The sequence below is a fragment of the Oreochromis niloticus genome, linkage group LG7 (genome assembly GCF_001858045.2).
Source record: "Oreochromis niloticus isolate F11D_XX linkage group LG7, O_niloticus_UMD_NMBU, whole genome shotgun sequence".
Lineage (NCBI taxonomy): Eukaryota > Metazoa > Chordata > Actinopteri > Cichliformes > Cichlidae > Oreochromis > Oreochromis niloticus.
Window position 1 is genome coordinate 47786315 of NC_031972.2, and position 15531 is coordinate 47801845.

Here is a 15531-nt window from a genome sequence, read left to right on the forward strand (position 1 = left end):
GCGATGATTAAGTGGTCGGCACATTTTAATGAACACAAAGCCATTCAAGTGGAAGCAGATTTTAATTGAAATCTCCTTCTGTTTAATAACTTACCATATTCAGTGAGTCACTTTTCAGGAGATATAGAAGGTGAATGTGTGCTGAGTGAACAAGTAATTCTGTTTCACTTCACAAGGCTGGTCCGTGCCCTGGGGGGGCGGGGCTTGCTGTAGTTTTTGTCACCGTTTACTTTTCCTGCTTACACCATTTCCCACAACATCCACCTCTCTTCTTTATACACTTTTATGCACAATTATCACACACAAATTGGATAATTCATTAGTATTATGTTAAGATTGGTAGTGTGTTAAGTTTTTGGCACCAACTAAATTCAAATTTTCTTAATGACAAAAAAAAACACAGTCCAGTGCAAAGTTATATAAAAACCCAATAATTTATTATCATTTCTTTTGCAAAGATCACCATTATAACACATTTTACCTGGCTACAAATGTTCCACCTACGCTTTACTTCAGACCATCAGACATCGACTTAAAACGTTACAGGACTTGGTTTTCAAAAATTTCAAATTTACAATACTTCACTTAAAAAGTATTTATTTGGATGGCGTTTACTATACATGAAACTGGACTATAAGACTTTTGATAAATGGCAACCCGTTTATCTCACCAGTTCTAAAATGCTGTGTTCTGAGTCCTGCTCAGTGGCAATCATCCTAACACCACTTTGATGTAACTGCAAATATGAATCAGAACTATTATACAATATATATGAATGTTTCCAATTGTCAAAAACTCAAATCATACAATGTATGAATAAGTCTGAACAAAATATCTCTGTTGCAAAGATACACAGACAGTTTTGTGTTTGAAATCAAGTCGCCACACAACTGGCAACTTGATCGCTGTTGATTCATGTCTGGTTGTTAAGGCTATGCTGAGTTAAGGTGTATGTGGGAGAGTAAAAAGTACTGATATGTAAAAGCTATGGGAAGGTTCATCTGTTGTCATATATGTAGAAAAAAAAAAACACAAAATAAAACTGAATACAAAAATTTTATCCAAAGCTGCCAAACCAGACAAACAAAGCATGTCAGGACATTTTTTTAAATGTAATCTTTACTAATAAATCAAAAGTATTTAAAAGTTTTAAGACATTTGATTCTGTGTCCAAAACTGTCCACTAAACTGTTAGTGCAGCAGCTTTGCTTTGTTCCCAATTTGTAGCTTTGTTGTTGAGGTTACAGAAAGAACACGAGCTTTGCTGTAAAATGAGGTATCCAACTTTTTTAAAGATGGTTTTACAAATTGCTAAAAACAATTCAATTCAACGTGCAGCGCCAAATCTTTACCCCTTCCCACCTCCTCGTTTCCATGGGAATTGTCTTTAAAATTCAGTACAATGAGGAGTAACTATGTCCACGTCTCCCTTGCTCTGAATAGGAGACAAAGACTGCATACGTATACGTTAGTTTGTATTTATTTAAAAAAGTAAAAAGCAAATGACCAGCTGATCCTCCATTGGTAAGTGTGCATATTACATAAAAGAAAAAAAAGTCTCTTAGAACGGTCTTGAGTTAAGTGGTTACAACTTAAATATGAAAATAGAATTGAAAAGATAAACATGTTTCGCGTAAAGTAACAAAATAATTGTATCGTCATTGTATCATAGAAAAAATGCTTTTTCCCACAGAGTGATGTGAAAAAAACAATCTTGGAAAAACATCAAAATGTCATGATGCCGCTGATAAATTCTTTACAAAATGCTTTTTTTGGGTTACAAAGTGTGAAAAATATTCCTATTGTCCATGTAAAAATGCCACATTTAACGAGGCAAGTATGTCGTACCACATGGGGTAGAATGTGTGTGTGTGTTTTTTTTTTATACAGTAGTGACTGAAAGGAAGGCATTGTGTACCTTAGCTCCCTCTGGGGCCTTGGTACCATGAGTCATCAGCTCCTGGATTGTCATCCAGTTGTCCAAGATCTTCTTGTTGCGTTTCTTCATCATCTTCTTGTGGCTGAGCTCTATGATGCTGACTTCCTTTCGACCCTCGCTGCTGCTCTGAGGGTTCTCCCTCAAGCTCTCCAGCCGACTGCGCTGCATGAACTCTCGCCTCTTCCGCTGTTCTTTCGCTCTGACGAGGTGCTGCTTTCTTTCCTCTTTACTCCAGTACCTCCCCATCTTCATTTCACTCATTGCGTCGTCATCTGTCGTCATTCCCCCGCTGCGTTCCTCTTTAATCTTCAGGGCTCGCTCCTTCAGGATCTTGTCTCTCACAGGCCTCTTGGTGATGTAGCGGGTACCGTCACTACGGATCTTGACCTTCCACTCCATCTTGGGCTCTGTAATGGGCCTCTGAGGCTCTTTACAGACGCTAAGTAGACTGAGCTGGCTCTGAGCGTACTCTACAGCTGAGCGCTGTTGTATCAGCTGCATGTAGCTCTGGTAGTGGCGGGCGTGAGCTGGGATGTTGGTCTGCCTCTGCTGGGAACTGTGAGAAGGTGAGAAGTATGGAATTCGGGAAGCGCATTGGTTTAGTTTCCCTCTGCTCTCTTCCTCAGCCTGAGGTGTTTGGTCCGACTCAGAAGGATTGCTGTGGTCAGGGCTGCTGCTCTTACCCAGGACTGGAGCGCGGCATGCTGGGATGGGGCTCAGGCTAAGAGAATGACCAGCAGCGAGGCCGCTGCAGAGGTTCCTCTGGTTTGTAAGACTAACCATCCTCTGGAGTGAGTGCTCCGGGGAGCGGTCCATTGCCAGAGGGGTGCTGCGTGAACTCTCTGCTGTGTTGTAGGCACTGGAGCTGTCCTTGTCCGATTTCTCTAGCCTCTCGTTAATGTCGGCCAGCTTACCCTTTGAGGGCTCACCGCGGTGAAAGTTTTGGATTTTGGTGGAGGGCGTAGAATGGCCCACTGAGGGAGACTGCTGACCCTTACGAAGTTTATGAGCCTGCATGATGTTCTGACATTCAAGCTCGATGCTGCGCAGTTCCTCATTAAGCATACGCAGCTCATGCTGTACCCCCGCCTGCTCCCCCATGCTGCACTCAATAGTGCTCCGGCGGCTGTAGAACAGGTCGTACTCGCCGCTGTTGCGTATTTGACACTTCAGTTCCAAGAGTTGCTGGAAGCGATCACCTTCTGTTTCATCATCATCCTCGTCCGCTTTCTCCTCTAGCCGCATGGAGCTGGTGGTAGAGTGCGTGTCCCGACTGTCTTTCAGGCACTGGGACAGACGTTTCTGGATATGTGCCATGACATTATGCTGCGAGTTCCCCATCCTGTCCTTTATGCTCAGTACATTGTCCTTATGATGAGGGAGTGTGGAACAAGTGGGCTTATCATCCTCTGTTCTCTGAAATAAGTTGAAGAGAATCACCGTGAATGACAACTATGGGATATGCAGCTGTGTACAACTTAAGCATGAGTGTGCAACAGCTATGCTCTTTTTGAAAGCATGGTAATTAAAGCTAAATGTACAGACTTTCTGTTTGGTAATACAGAAATATGCTTATTCTGAATTTATTCTCTGATTTAATCATAGAGCGAGGGGGAAAAAAACCAACGACAAAAAGTCACAAGAACTTTTTAAGAGTTCAAGAAGTGCAACCCTCTTCTGCATTCTCCTGAAGGAATACATATGTTGTTGTGCATAACTCTGTTAACCAGCTCTGTTACTTCAGGGATTGTCTCCTCTCTGCCATGTCTTTGAAGTCCCATTTATATGGATTTTTGAGGTATGCTATCCTCTCAGCAAAACAGAATTTTAAATCACGGTTACTAATGTTTGGAATTTAAATGGTTCAACGGTCCCCCTCCATAAATATTCATAATCAGAATTTTATGTTCACATTTCACAGGGCGAAGCTTGTTTTGACTCGGTTTTGCAAAGAAAGTCGATGAACAGTTTGTCTAGTGATAGAAATGGCATCAAAGATAATATTGGCTGTGTATAATGATCTGTCGCAATGACCTGTCCTTTTTTTCTCCTCGCTGAGTTTTAGAGGCTTCGTTATACTGAACAGTGCAAACAAAGAGCTTCAGAATTTCTTACATGGAGATAAGCTTTTTCATTCACTTGCTCATTACTGGCACGGTCAATATGTCTTGATGCTGTCTGACCTGTTCATTCTCCTGTTCCTCTTGTAAGGCAGCTAATTCCATTTCCTCTCTTTGCTGCTCCTCCAACATTTCCATCTTCAGCTGCTCCAGGAACTCGCTATGCTCATCATCCAGCCAGGCTTCTTCCAGCTATAGGTGAAGGAAGAAGGAAAGCATATGGTAAAGGAAAGGGTTTAGGCTAGTGGCTTAGTGACATTTCTGTTATCCTTTTTGGGGAATAACAAGCATCACGATACATGTTTTACAGATATACACTCCTCATCTTTTAAACATGGACTCTAATCGTAGAATCAGAACCACATAAGTTGATGGCCACCACTTTTAACCTGTTAGGTCGTATCATCCACATCATCCATCATCTGTTTGCACATCTGATGCAAACCAAATGGTATCCATATCTGATGACTTCAGATTTACTACTAAAATGCATTTAATTAAAGAGCCTACTATTGCTTCCCGCTCCTCTGCACTGCGGCAGAGTCCTTCCACTTAGTTTGTCATCGGCCCTGGGCCTGAACTCACTCCACATTAGCATGCCATTAGCTTTTATGGCTTACCGTTGGAAGTCAATTACAGTGGCGCTACATAAAAATAAAACATGATGAGGTGTCTCAGTCGTGGCTTGCAGTAGGAGTGGTTACATGTGGTGGGAGGGAATTGGTGGCTACACCAGACTGCTAAGGTCTTCTTTGAGCAAATACACAGTACAGTACAGTAAAAGCCTAAATTGTAAACCATACAGGTTATGTAAACTGGTTTGTCTTTGTCACTTCTCTTTTACATTTTCACTTTTTTCACTTCACACTTAGTTTCTTTTCTTTTCCAAAGACAAGTCGAGGTAATTAGTCTTTACTATTTGACCTCAACACTCTTTTTGAAAGCATGGTAATCAGTGCATGATAAGTCAGTGTGAGGTGAATGTCTGGTTATTTCATACCTGCATCTCAGGTCTGGCAACCAGCAGTATGATGTTCCTACACTCGTCACTGGAGAGCGCAGCCATGGCTTCCTCCCTGTCCTGTACATCCTGGCCATTAATCTGAAGACGACAAACACGATTAAGACAATATTAGGTGAAACACAAACAAGCAAAAATTTCAACACGGGACACAAACACACAGGTTAACTTTCATCGCTCTAATGCAAATGCCCTTAAGAAAAACAAAATGCCACACTGAAACACATTGGACAGTAGTGCCCTTTTCCTGGGCAAATTGTCAACCCTCTCTGTAATAAATCTGGACCCAGCAGCGATTATGAATGAGACACCGGCTGTGGGCTGACGGAGGTGTTGTGTCCACCAAAGTACCCAGCAGCATACATACATCTAGCCGTACAATTAACTGGCCACTGACAGGTGGCGTCCATCTTTTTGCAGGCAGAGTAATGGCCCTGTCACTAGTGGATAATAGTGCCAGCGTACTCGTCTGCCTCACAAACCTACGCACACCCCTTCCCCTTGTTCAAATCAGCCACACAACATGTACTGTTGAGACAATTAGACCAGTAGCACTCATGGATCCACTTCACATAGCTATTATAGGCCAGGCAGACTATTTCCGTCTCCCTTTCCATCCCAAGATGGTCAAATATATATAAAAGGCAAAAACAGAGTCTGTACAACTTTTACTCTCTTAGACAAGCTTTCTTATAATTTCTTTAAAAAGTCTTCGGCAATATCTCTCCAGGCATCTTGAAGGAGTTGTAAAGCTCTTCTTTGGATGTTGACTGCCTTTTGTTTTATTCTTTGTTAAGGTGATACCACAGTGTCTCAATAATGCTGAGTTGGGGGATCTGAAGAGGCAAATTCACGACTAGTACAACAGTGTGTTTTTTCTGTCCAGACATAGTTTTACTGCATTGGCAGCGTGTTTGGAATCACTGGCATCACTCCAAAAGACCAGTTGCTACTGATTTTCAGTTTACTTGTTCTGTAATTGGGTAAAACCTCAGTCTTTTCTCCCTGTTTTCCATCTTTAACAATGGCTTCTTGACAGCCACCCTTCCACTGAGACCATTTCTGATGAGGCTTTAGCGAACAGTAGTTAGCTCCTTTGTCGGGTCTTTAATTAATTTTGTCCTTTTCTCTAAAGAACATAACTTTCAAAAACTGTTTATCTGCTGTAGATCATTATTTTTAGCTCTCCCACTTCTTCTTTTGTCCCATATTTTTAAATGTATTTAAGGACACTCCACCATGCTGAGATATGCTAAGTTTTCGGCTAACGGGTAAGAATGACCATGTTGCTGCAAAAATGTTACTGTGTACTGTGCATTTAGTTATACATTCAACAAAGAAATTAGAACAAAAAGATGAAAATCCAATTTAAAAGAGGTTCTTTGATAAGTTGTCTGCTATGTGTGGATATAACAGTTAGGTGACTGTTTTATGTTGCCATAATATGCCAAGTGATGTCAGGAGTGAAAATGAGTGAAAAAGCAGTCAATGTCCAAAGAAAAACTTTGAAAGATCTTGAGAAAGTGTAGAGAACTATTGCTCAAGACCACTTTAAAAAAGTATGGCTCCTTGGAAGGAAAATATGTATATTTATTAAAGTGGAAGCATGTTTTTTTGTCTGGTGTGCAAGACAGACAAACGAAAAAAAAAGAAATTGTCTCTATACAAGGGTGCCGGTTTAACTCTCTGGGATGAGCAGCTAATCCATAAAGCTAATGCAGAGCCCTGGGTTCCATCTGTTCCATCACAATAAAGGGAAGACAGCTCCAAAATTGCTTCTATACAGACACAGATTATTGGTAAAACATACAAGTCCAAAATTCTGGAGGTGGTATCTCAGATGTTTTCAGTTTGCTTTGCTCGCCCAACTGGCAACTATAAATCCATTAACACTGGCTTAACAACCTGTTATGAAGCTCTTATGGGGAAAACACAGTAATCGCCTACCTATCCCATAGAAACATCACGATCCAATCCAGAGCTCTAACAAACGTCCGTCCTTGTCAGTGGCCATACCAAATCTCAAGCCTGGATATCTAGCTAGGGGCTAATAGCAGTTACTGCCTCTCAGCTATCCCACAGGAGGCAGAGAGCTGCAGCACGGTGTCACTCCCAACCAGAACTCTTAAAAAAAACCCTGCTGGTGCTGAGTCGGTAACTAAAACAGCCAGGGGGACATTTCTCCCTCTTTAACAGTCACAGCGGGTGCAAGTTCCCCCTTTAATGTGCTGCCATTAAAAATGAATGGGCTCTCTTGCTGGGAGACATTGGTTGAGTGTGACAAAATAAGAGAAGAATTTTATTTTGAACCTAATAAAAGCCAGTGTGGAGGTGACCAGCGAGTGCTTTACTGCACCTGTAAAATGCGATCCCCCTCCCGGATTCGTCCATCTCTGGCAGCGATGCTGTTTGGACTTATCTGTGAAGGTGGAGAAGGCACAAAATTATACACACTTTCAATCTTCATTCAAGAGGATCTAGATGTGGCTGGAAGTATTGTGTGATAGCTTTCCAGACCATTCCTGACCATTTGATCTGTTCCTTTTATTGTTTCCTGAAAGCCTGAGGAAGAAGCTAAATCATCACCTTTATCATCCAAGACATCGATTGTACCTGCCTCAGTTATTATTTTTTTGACAACTTGATAAAAAACAAGTCTCTGCATATAGCATCTCCAGCCCGTAACTCAACTCCAGTACATCGTGCACCTGCTCCTCATGTAACTAATACTAGTCAACAAGAGGGCAGAGCACTCTTTCATTGACCAATCAATCGGCATCTGGGGTCATTCGTTTCACTTTCTTCTATCAGATAAGATCTCGGCAGACAAGGAGGTATTCAAGTACTCCATCTTCATGATAGTTCACTCCTACACAGAGGGCCGCTCATTAGACTGGGACAGAAGTCCCTAGGCAGGAATTAGTGAAGGGCTGGAGGAAAAAGAGGAAATTGAAGGTAATTTCTCAGCAGTCAAGGAGAGAACTTCAGATCATGAATAACTTACAACCATTTACGTGTTGAAGATGACATTGTTAGTGGTGAAACCGCTGTTTACAGATTGAGCATCTTAGCTTTGACTCTCAGCTTTATTCTTTTTTGTATGCAGTTTCCTTTTCTAACTGTTTTTGAACTGTGAGAGGAAAAAGGGCAAGAGGCTCTGGCAGAGCAGTAAAGAAACAGCAGGTGAACTGAAAAGTCTAGAGAATCAGCTACATGTATTCACCCACTGTGCTATGAGGCAATAAAATGGAAAATGGCCATTCAACAATCTAAATTTGGAAAATTCAGCTTGTTTTAAAATAACCTTGTATTCTTCCCCCACGCAACTCCCAGTGCAGCCAGTATGCAGTGACATTCAGACACCTCATGTAAATGCAGTGCACTCCTCTTAGCCCTACTTTTTATAGAGTAAACACTTAAGGATGCTGCCAGGAGCCAGCGACCACAGTGATTTATATTCGACTCAGCTCTCAAAGAGAACACCTTGCACGGTCCAAGTCGACTTCAAACGAATTTGAAAGTTGAGGAGAGCGGAGAATGGCATTTTCTATGCTTCCAACAAGTGGGAGAAAAATAGTCTCTCTCTTTACATGTATGCCAGTGTGTGCTTGTTGTCAGCTGCACTGAGACTGGATGAACAACAAAGACAAGACCTGAAAGCACTTTTGTATTTTTTTCCTTCTTCCTCTTTGTTGTTGTTGTTTGCTGTCTTGGCATTCATTTTGTTTCTGGTGAGCTGACAGTATGATCACGCACACACAGATCAATGCTAAACTGTTCAGTAATGTCAGATTTGATAAAGAATTCAATTTTAAAACTTCACCAAATAAAGAAATTGTTGTTTCTCACATTGAAGATGAATATTAAATGTCACGAGTAATTTTGTGTGAGATTTTTCATTAGACATTTCATCAAAGTACCGATGTAGGAAGATGATGGTTGTCCATTTCAACAACAAAGCTTCATATTTAAGTGTTAGTCTTAAAAGAACTGAAAAATTGGTAGAATATGTATATACTGGAGTATGCTAGAAATGTCTTCTTTCAAATGGTTAGCAGTCCTAAATCTGGTTGCTGGATTAAAAATGGCTCTCAGGAAGAAGATACAGGATACATGTATGTTGCAGAGAGAATACTGTGTCTCATTCATTACAGATTTTGGATCCTTACTCTCATCCGTCTGCTGTGTTGTATTGTCTTTAACTAACACAGCACAAGGGCCAGTAGTTTTTTTTACTTGGCATGACTGAAAAGGTCCAACGACTACAATGGCTTTCCCTGTCAGCTTCTCTCTCTCAGTCTAGATTTGTGCAGCCTTTATCGCACTTACAGCATCCAAACGAGCTGTCGACACCTTGGTTAATGTCATCGTCACCTGCGTCATCAGCTCCAAATGATAATTTTTTATGTTTGTGTTTACAGAGCTAGAAGTTTGATGTCACCACATAAAAGAAAGATCTCCACACATCTCCAGTGTCTCTTCTTCCCACTGAGGAATGCAGATTGTTAAGTTAAACACTGGATTATGATTGTGTTGAAACAGGACAAATTTGGATTACTGCACCTCGTTCTGTCTGATTTTGCTAGAATTGGTGCCTTGACACACCAGCTGTAACCGTTTTGGACACAGAGGGTTAGCAGGCCGGTTTGAAAGACTGATAAAGCATGCAGCTTAGAGTGGTGGCTGTGGAATACGTGGCAGGTCTATCAGGCTGGAGACTGCAGTTCGTGACTTGTTTTAAAGCTTTTCCCTTTCCCTGCTGATTAGCTTGAGACATCGAAAACTTCATGATTAGGGTGAGGAAACTGCCTTTGTTTAAAAATGACTGAAAAATGACACTTTGACAGCACATTTAAATTTGATGCCAGAGGGTGCTTAAAAAGCATCCCAGTGTGAGGAGTGGATGCGAGACCCTTCCTACTACAGTCTATAAAATGGTTACATGTATATGACACACATGCCAAAGGACAGCTAGTGGGTGTCTGTGAAACAAAAGGGCAGTGGTTGATGCCCTAGAAATGAGCAGGTACTGATTCAGGGTTTTGTGCGGTGGTGTACATGCCAGTGTCACAAAACCTTTGAGTTTAGTGACCAATGTATGAAATTATGTATTCACAGTACTCAACACTCAGTGTAACTGTTTGCAGATGCGGATGTCTCGTATAAACGTCAAGTTATCTACTCACCTCGCTAACATAGATGGCCACATCTTCTTCTTCATCTGTCCTGTAGCACAGAGTTAGGCCCAACTTCTCTTGGCTGTTGAGTCGACACAGTTCTACTTCCTAAGTGGAAAAGAAGGGAAAAAAAAAAATCAAGAAGATGGAGTGATTTTACTAAAAGGTTTGGAGGGTCCACAAGACAGACTCCTCATAGCTCACCCCTCTAACCTTTAAAGGAAGAAACACAAACTGAATGGAGTAAATTCTATACACTTAGCCTAAAAGCACAAGCTTGGCAATGGCTACACAAACACAAAGAAGCCGTTCCACTGATAGACACTAAAGTTCAGCGCAAAATAAATACGATATTATTTTTGAGTCTGGATTTCCAACTTTTCTGAGGTTTTTTAGGATTGAAAGTGTTTGATCATGAAAGACATTCTTGGCTCTCTGAGTTTGATCGGAGGGGCTTTGATAAATGTCAGAGGACTGAGTTTTTCTCTTTCAAGTCTCTGCCAAGTTATAAAATATTAGACTATAAATAAACTATATGCTAATGCCATCAAAAATACACACTTGCTACAGTACTAAACTACTCCTCCGTGTCCTGTGGGGACAGATAAACAAACTATTGACTAACAAATCAGTGGTCTGCAAATTTCCCACGAGGCTCTTGGATTATAGCGTGGTACCCTGGTGAATACATGAATTATTCGTCTTTAATAAACACTAGTGGAAAAAAAACTAAAAATCACAGAAGTTCCCCTTCGTTTTAGCTCCTCGTTTTGGTGGAGCTTTTTTTATTTTCTTCAGTTTCTAGACTCTTAAAACCACTTTGCACTCGGTTTCTTTTAGCCACTGTGCAGCCAAACACGGAGCTGCACAGGCCTACACTCCATCTTCAAATGCTCAAACATATCAAGGGTGTTGGAGGGAATCAAGTGTGAAATGGCCTCTCCTCCCAAGGTCTTCATTAGAGCAGCAAAACACTCTCAGCAGCAGGAACGAGGTGGTTGAGTGAAGGGGAGGATGGTGGGGGCCGAGAGAAATAAGGTGGCGGTGAGGATTCTGGTGGGGCTCAGAGGGGTCTCAGACAGAAACCGTGAGAGTCATTTCCTCTTTGACAAGGAGCAGGTTGGCTGGTTACACGTGTCAGATGTGGCGGACTTTACAGAAGTGGATGGGTGACTTTGGGGGGGGGTTTGGTCATGTTGGGATGAGATGAGGGAAAAAAGGGGGAAAAGGCCAATGGCTGCTGCTTCTGGCTACCCCTACTAAGCTGTTTTTGAGACCACACACACACACTTCCACACATACACACAAACACACCTTTAGGCTAAATTCCCATTTCTTCCTGCTCCACTGCCACTCATTTCTTCCCACACGTCTGTATCTCAGCTTGTCACACACACGGTGACAGATCATTGAGGTGTTTTTGGACCAGTAACCTGCTGCTGCTGGGGTACACAATCCCGTAGACGCGCACACACAAGCAGTTCTCTGCGCACATCTTATGCTTACACCTACACATATTCTCAACAGAGCACACATTTGCACATGCAGAGACAAAGAGCTTAAGGAGATCTGCATCATCTGAGCTTTGTGATTTTTTTTTTTCCAGCATCTCCATCTGAGGGGGAGTTTAGATCTTTAATTGAGTGCCTCAGAAGCTGTGGCGGCTCAAAATCCCGGCTGATGCGTTAGTAAACAACACAAAAGCAAGAAACTTCACCTGTAGATTACCTGAACAAAATAAGCTGCAAAAATCAGTCATTAGTTAAATTAAAAACGTTTCTAATGAGATATCATGCTATTGTTGGAGGAGATACTATTAAAGAAGCACGGCTCCAGAGGCAGTGAAGCAGTCATGGAGGTAATGGGGAGCCACGGAGACAGTGCATTTCTGGCATGCTAATATGATGTGTGAAATTGTGGGATATCTGTGGGAAATCACTAGCAGCATCTCTGAGACATCTGTCTAAAAATAAACCACACAAATTAATTGCCGCGACTGAGGCGAAGCAGCAGCGTTAGCAGGTAATGCATCACCCCTATCTGGCTCCGTAAAACAAGCTTAAACTTACTTCTGACTAATTAATAGCTAGATATAGTGCTGCAAACCTGTGGCTAAATGATCAGAGAAAATAGATTGGCACCATTACTACATGGTGGATGAGGCATCAAATCTGTGCGCGTCTAATGATGTGACCCCATTTTATTTATCAGATGTTCTTTTTGCCTACTTGTTTTAAGACAATATTGTGTGGAAAAAAAAAACACACCCACTCACTCTGAAGCTTCTGCAAAAGGAGGTTGACTCCTGAACCATCAAACACACATTCGGCAATCACTGCCTCTCTCTTCTCTTTTCATTTGTTTTTTTCCTCTATTTTCCAGGCGAGCTCTCTGCCTCTCAGGAAGGAGATTGCAGCACGGCACGGGGACGAGGGCTGACAGTAAATTAATGACTGCGATGGCGTGATTAAGGAGAAGATTGCCACCAACCATCAAAGCACATTGGATGCTGTCATAATAATCGCACTTTTGATTACCAGTAATTGAAAAAGCAGCCAGAAATGTGCGGATGGCTACCGCTGGCAGGAAAATTGGGAGGACTATCTCTGTGCTTAGAGTACTTCATGTCTGCAGAACTCACCTGAAGTAATCACAGGAATGGTTACTAATATAGTTTTGTGGCCACATGCGTGCAGGAATTCTAGGAAACGCATGTTTCAGTGCACATTTTTTGACATAGAATCTCAATAAAAGATGGGTGTAGCCACCCTGATGGCACCAACTGGTTTGTGAAGTCTATGTTAGAGCCTTATTTTACAAGTGTAAATGAAAGGAAACTTTTAGCAATGTGCAGAAGCTGCTACTAGTTATTTAAGTTCATGTTCGTTTTTTTGTTTTTCCCAGACTCTGACTCGCATATCATTTTGGATTGAAATTTGCTCGTCTCTCTGCATAAAATTCCCTGTGGGGTCACTACTAAGAGCAACACCTTTCACACATTACAAAGTCACTTGACTGGTGTGAGTGCATGTAAACATATTATCAGCGATGCGGAAAGTTGCAGGTGTTTCTTAAAAAACAATGTTTCACTCGATACTTTCGGGTCAATGCAAGTTGAGGCGTTTAAGACAACTAGGGTGGATGACAAGAGCATTTTTTTTTTTTATTTGGCAACATATTCATATGGGGGTGTGTGTTTATACAACACCAACAGACTGCAATCAGATGAAGGATGCCTAGCTGCCTCTAAATACACAATTATATGCCATTACAGCTATAACCAGTAATGTGTAATGATGTCAGGTTATTTTGTGAGGTCGGAAATTTGTCAGACCTTGTAATAGAGAATTTGGCACTCGTGTTTTTATAACTTAACATGAACCATATAATGGAAGGCTTCCTGTGTCCTGTTCATATGTCCCCAGACCTGGATTAAATTACTGATCTACTCTCTTGCTTTGTCAGGTACACATGCTCAACTGATTGTTAATGCCAATATCTCATTAATTGGAGATTATGTATCAGTTCATTCTCGTTTACGTGCCCCACCCTCCCTCTCTCCTTGTTTTCAATTCTTTAACTTCTTCACTTCCATTTAGTACACGGGGATCTGCCAGGCCCGGGAGCTGTCGCCAGTCCCCTTCGAGGCCTTCCCCAAACCGCAGCTCAATTCATGTCCAAGCCTTTACCTACTAAAACGGTGTCAAACCTAAAATGAGGACGTGGGCCCAGCTAGTGAAATACCACATGGCAGCAACTTGGTGCATTTCAGCACGTAGACCTGCTGAAGTTCAAATCGAGCATCAGAGTGTGGAAGAAAGGTGATTTAAGTGACTTTGAATGTGGCATGGTTGTTGGTGCCTGATAGACTGGTCTGAGTATTTTAGAAACTGATGATCTGCTGCACAAAAGATTGAAAAATGTTGCCGGGCCTGACGAGTTTCAATTTCTGCTGCAAAATTTGGATGATGGGGTCAGAATTGTGTGTAAACAACATGAGAGCATGGATCCATCCTCCGGAGATGCTGGTGTTGGTGCATTGGTATCAGGATATGTTCTTGGCACACATTGGACCTCTTAGTAGCAGCTGAGCATCATGTAAACGCCTCAGCTTACCTGAGTATTGTTGCTCACCATGTTTATCACTTTATGACAGTGTAACCGTCTTCTGATAGCTGCTTCACCAAGTTCATCGTACTCAAATGCAATTATCCAATAGAACACCTGGTAAAATATTATTAGCACTGTGGATGCGTCACTGTGTGATGCTGTTGTGTCAATATGGACCAAAATCTCTGAGGAATGTTTTCAGCACCATAATAAATTTGCACCAGAAAGAATTAAGGCTGTTCTGAAACTAAAGACAGTCCAACCTGGTACTAGCACGGTGTACCTTACAAAGTGGGTAAACTATAAGTGTGCACTTGAAGCACCAAACTTCTCTTAATCTTATTAACATCACTGTCACACAGTGATGTAAACCTAATTTACAAAGTAAATTAGATTAAAGTTAGCAACTTTAACTATCACATAAAAATAAACATCTTAAAGAAGTGCCTTTCCTTCATCCTTGTTTCTCTCCTTCAGCGCTTCAGTGATCATATCTACTCTGAAAGCGGCTTTTCAGCTTCTGCCCATATCCCTCTCGCAGCATTTTCAGTCGACATACAGTAAGTGTAACAACATCAGGGTAGTATAAAACCCCGCAAGCATTTAAAAAAAGAAAAAAAGAAAGTGGAAAGGCTGCAAAGCACACAGAGTATAATAGGATTTGCTAATAGCAATGAGGCGTAAAAAGATGCTTTAATACATTATATTTGTTCCGATTTGACACTCAAGCCTCTGCGATACAAATGGGTGCACAAATCTCTTTAGGATGTGAAGAAACAGCTCAACCTCAGTGGGTGAAAACATTCAGAACAAATTCAAATGAAACAAATAGGAGGAGGGAGGGGTGAGCAATCATCATACATCAGACCAGAGGAGCCCTCGCTGACTTTGTGCTCGCACCTCAATGACTCGGAAATAAAGAATATTGGACCAAAGCGGTTAACAGACACAGTCTGTTCATCACTTCCTGTCACTGAATCAGTGCTTCTCTAATGTGCTAGAGATCATTAGCCTCCAAAGCATCACCTATCCTACTGATTGCGTTACTTACACTTTGGGAAAGACGCACAAGCAAAGATTTTTTTTCTTGCTAGCAGCTGCCAAACACACCTCACTTTAATTGGGTTCGATCATACTCAGTCAACCAGCTCCCTTGGTTTCTCT

General features: G+C 41.6%; 1 protein-coding gene across 2 annotated transcripts in view; it reads right to left on the bottom strand.

The window, feature by feature from the left end:
- Nucleotides 1-416: 416 nt before the first annotated feature.
- The window catches only part of LOC100706642 (PDZ domain-containing RING finger protein 4), a 112569-nt gene continuing 97454 nt past the window's right edge, over nucleotides 417-15531 (bottom strand). For both annotated transcript variants that reach the window (XM_005450997.4, XM_003443908.5), the window contains 5 exons: nucleotides 10267-10365; nucleotides 7437-7499; nucleotides 5060-5161; nucleotides 4123-4251; nucleotides 417-3355 (listed from right to left, as the gene is read on the bottom strand). In XM_005450997.4, the coding sequence (XP_005451054.1) occupies nucleotides 1883-3355; nucleotides 4123-4251; nucleotides 5060-5161; nucleotides 7437-7499; nucleotides 10267-10365 (1866 nt within the window). In that variant the 3' untranslated portion in view covers nucleotides 417-1882. The remainder of the gene's footprint in view (nucleotides 3356-4122; nucleotides 4252-5059; nucleotides 5162-7436; nucleotides 7500-10266; nucleotides 10366-15531) is intronic.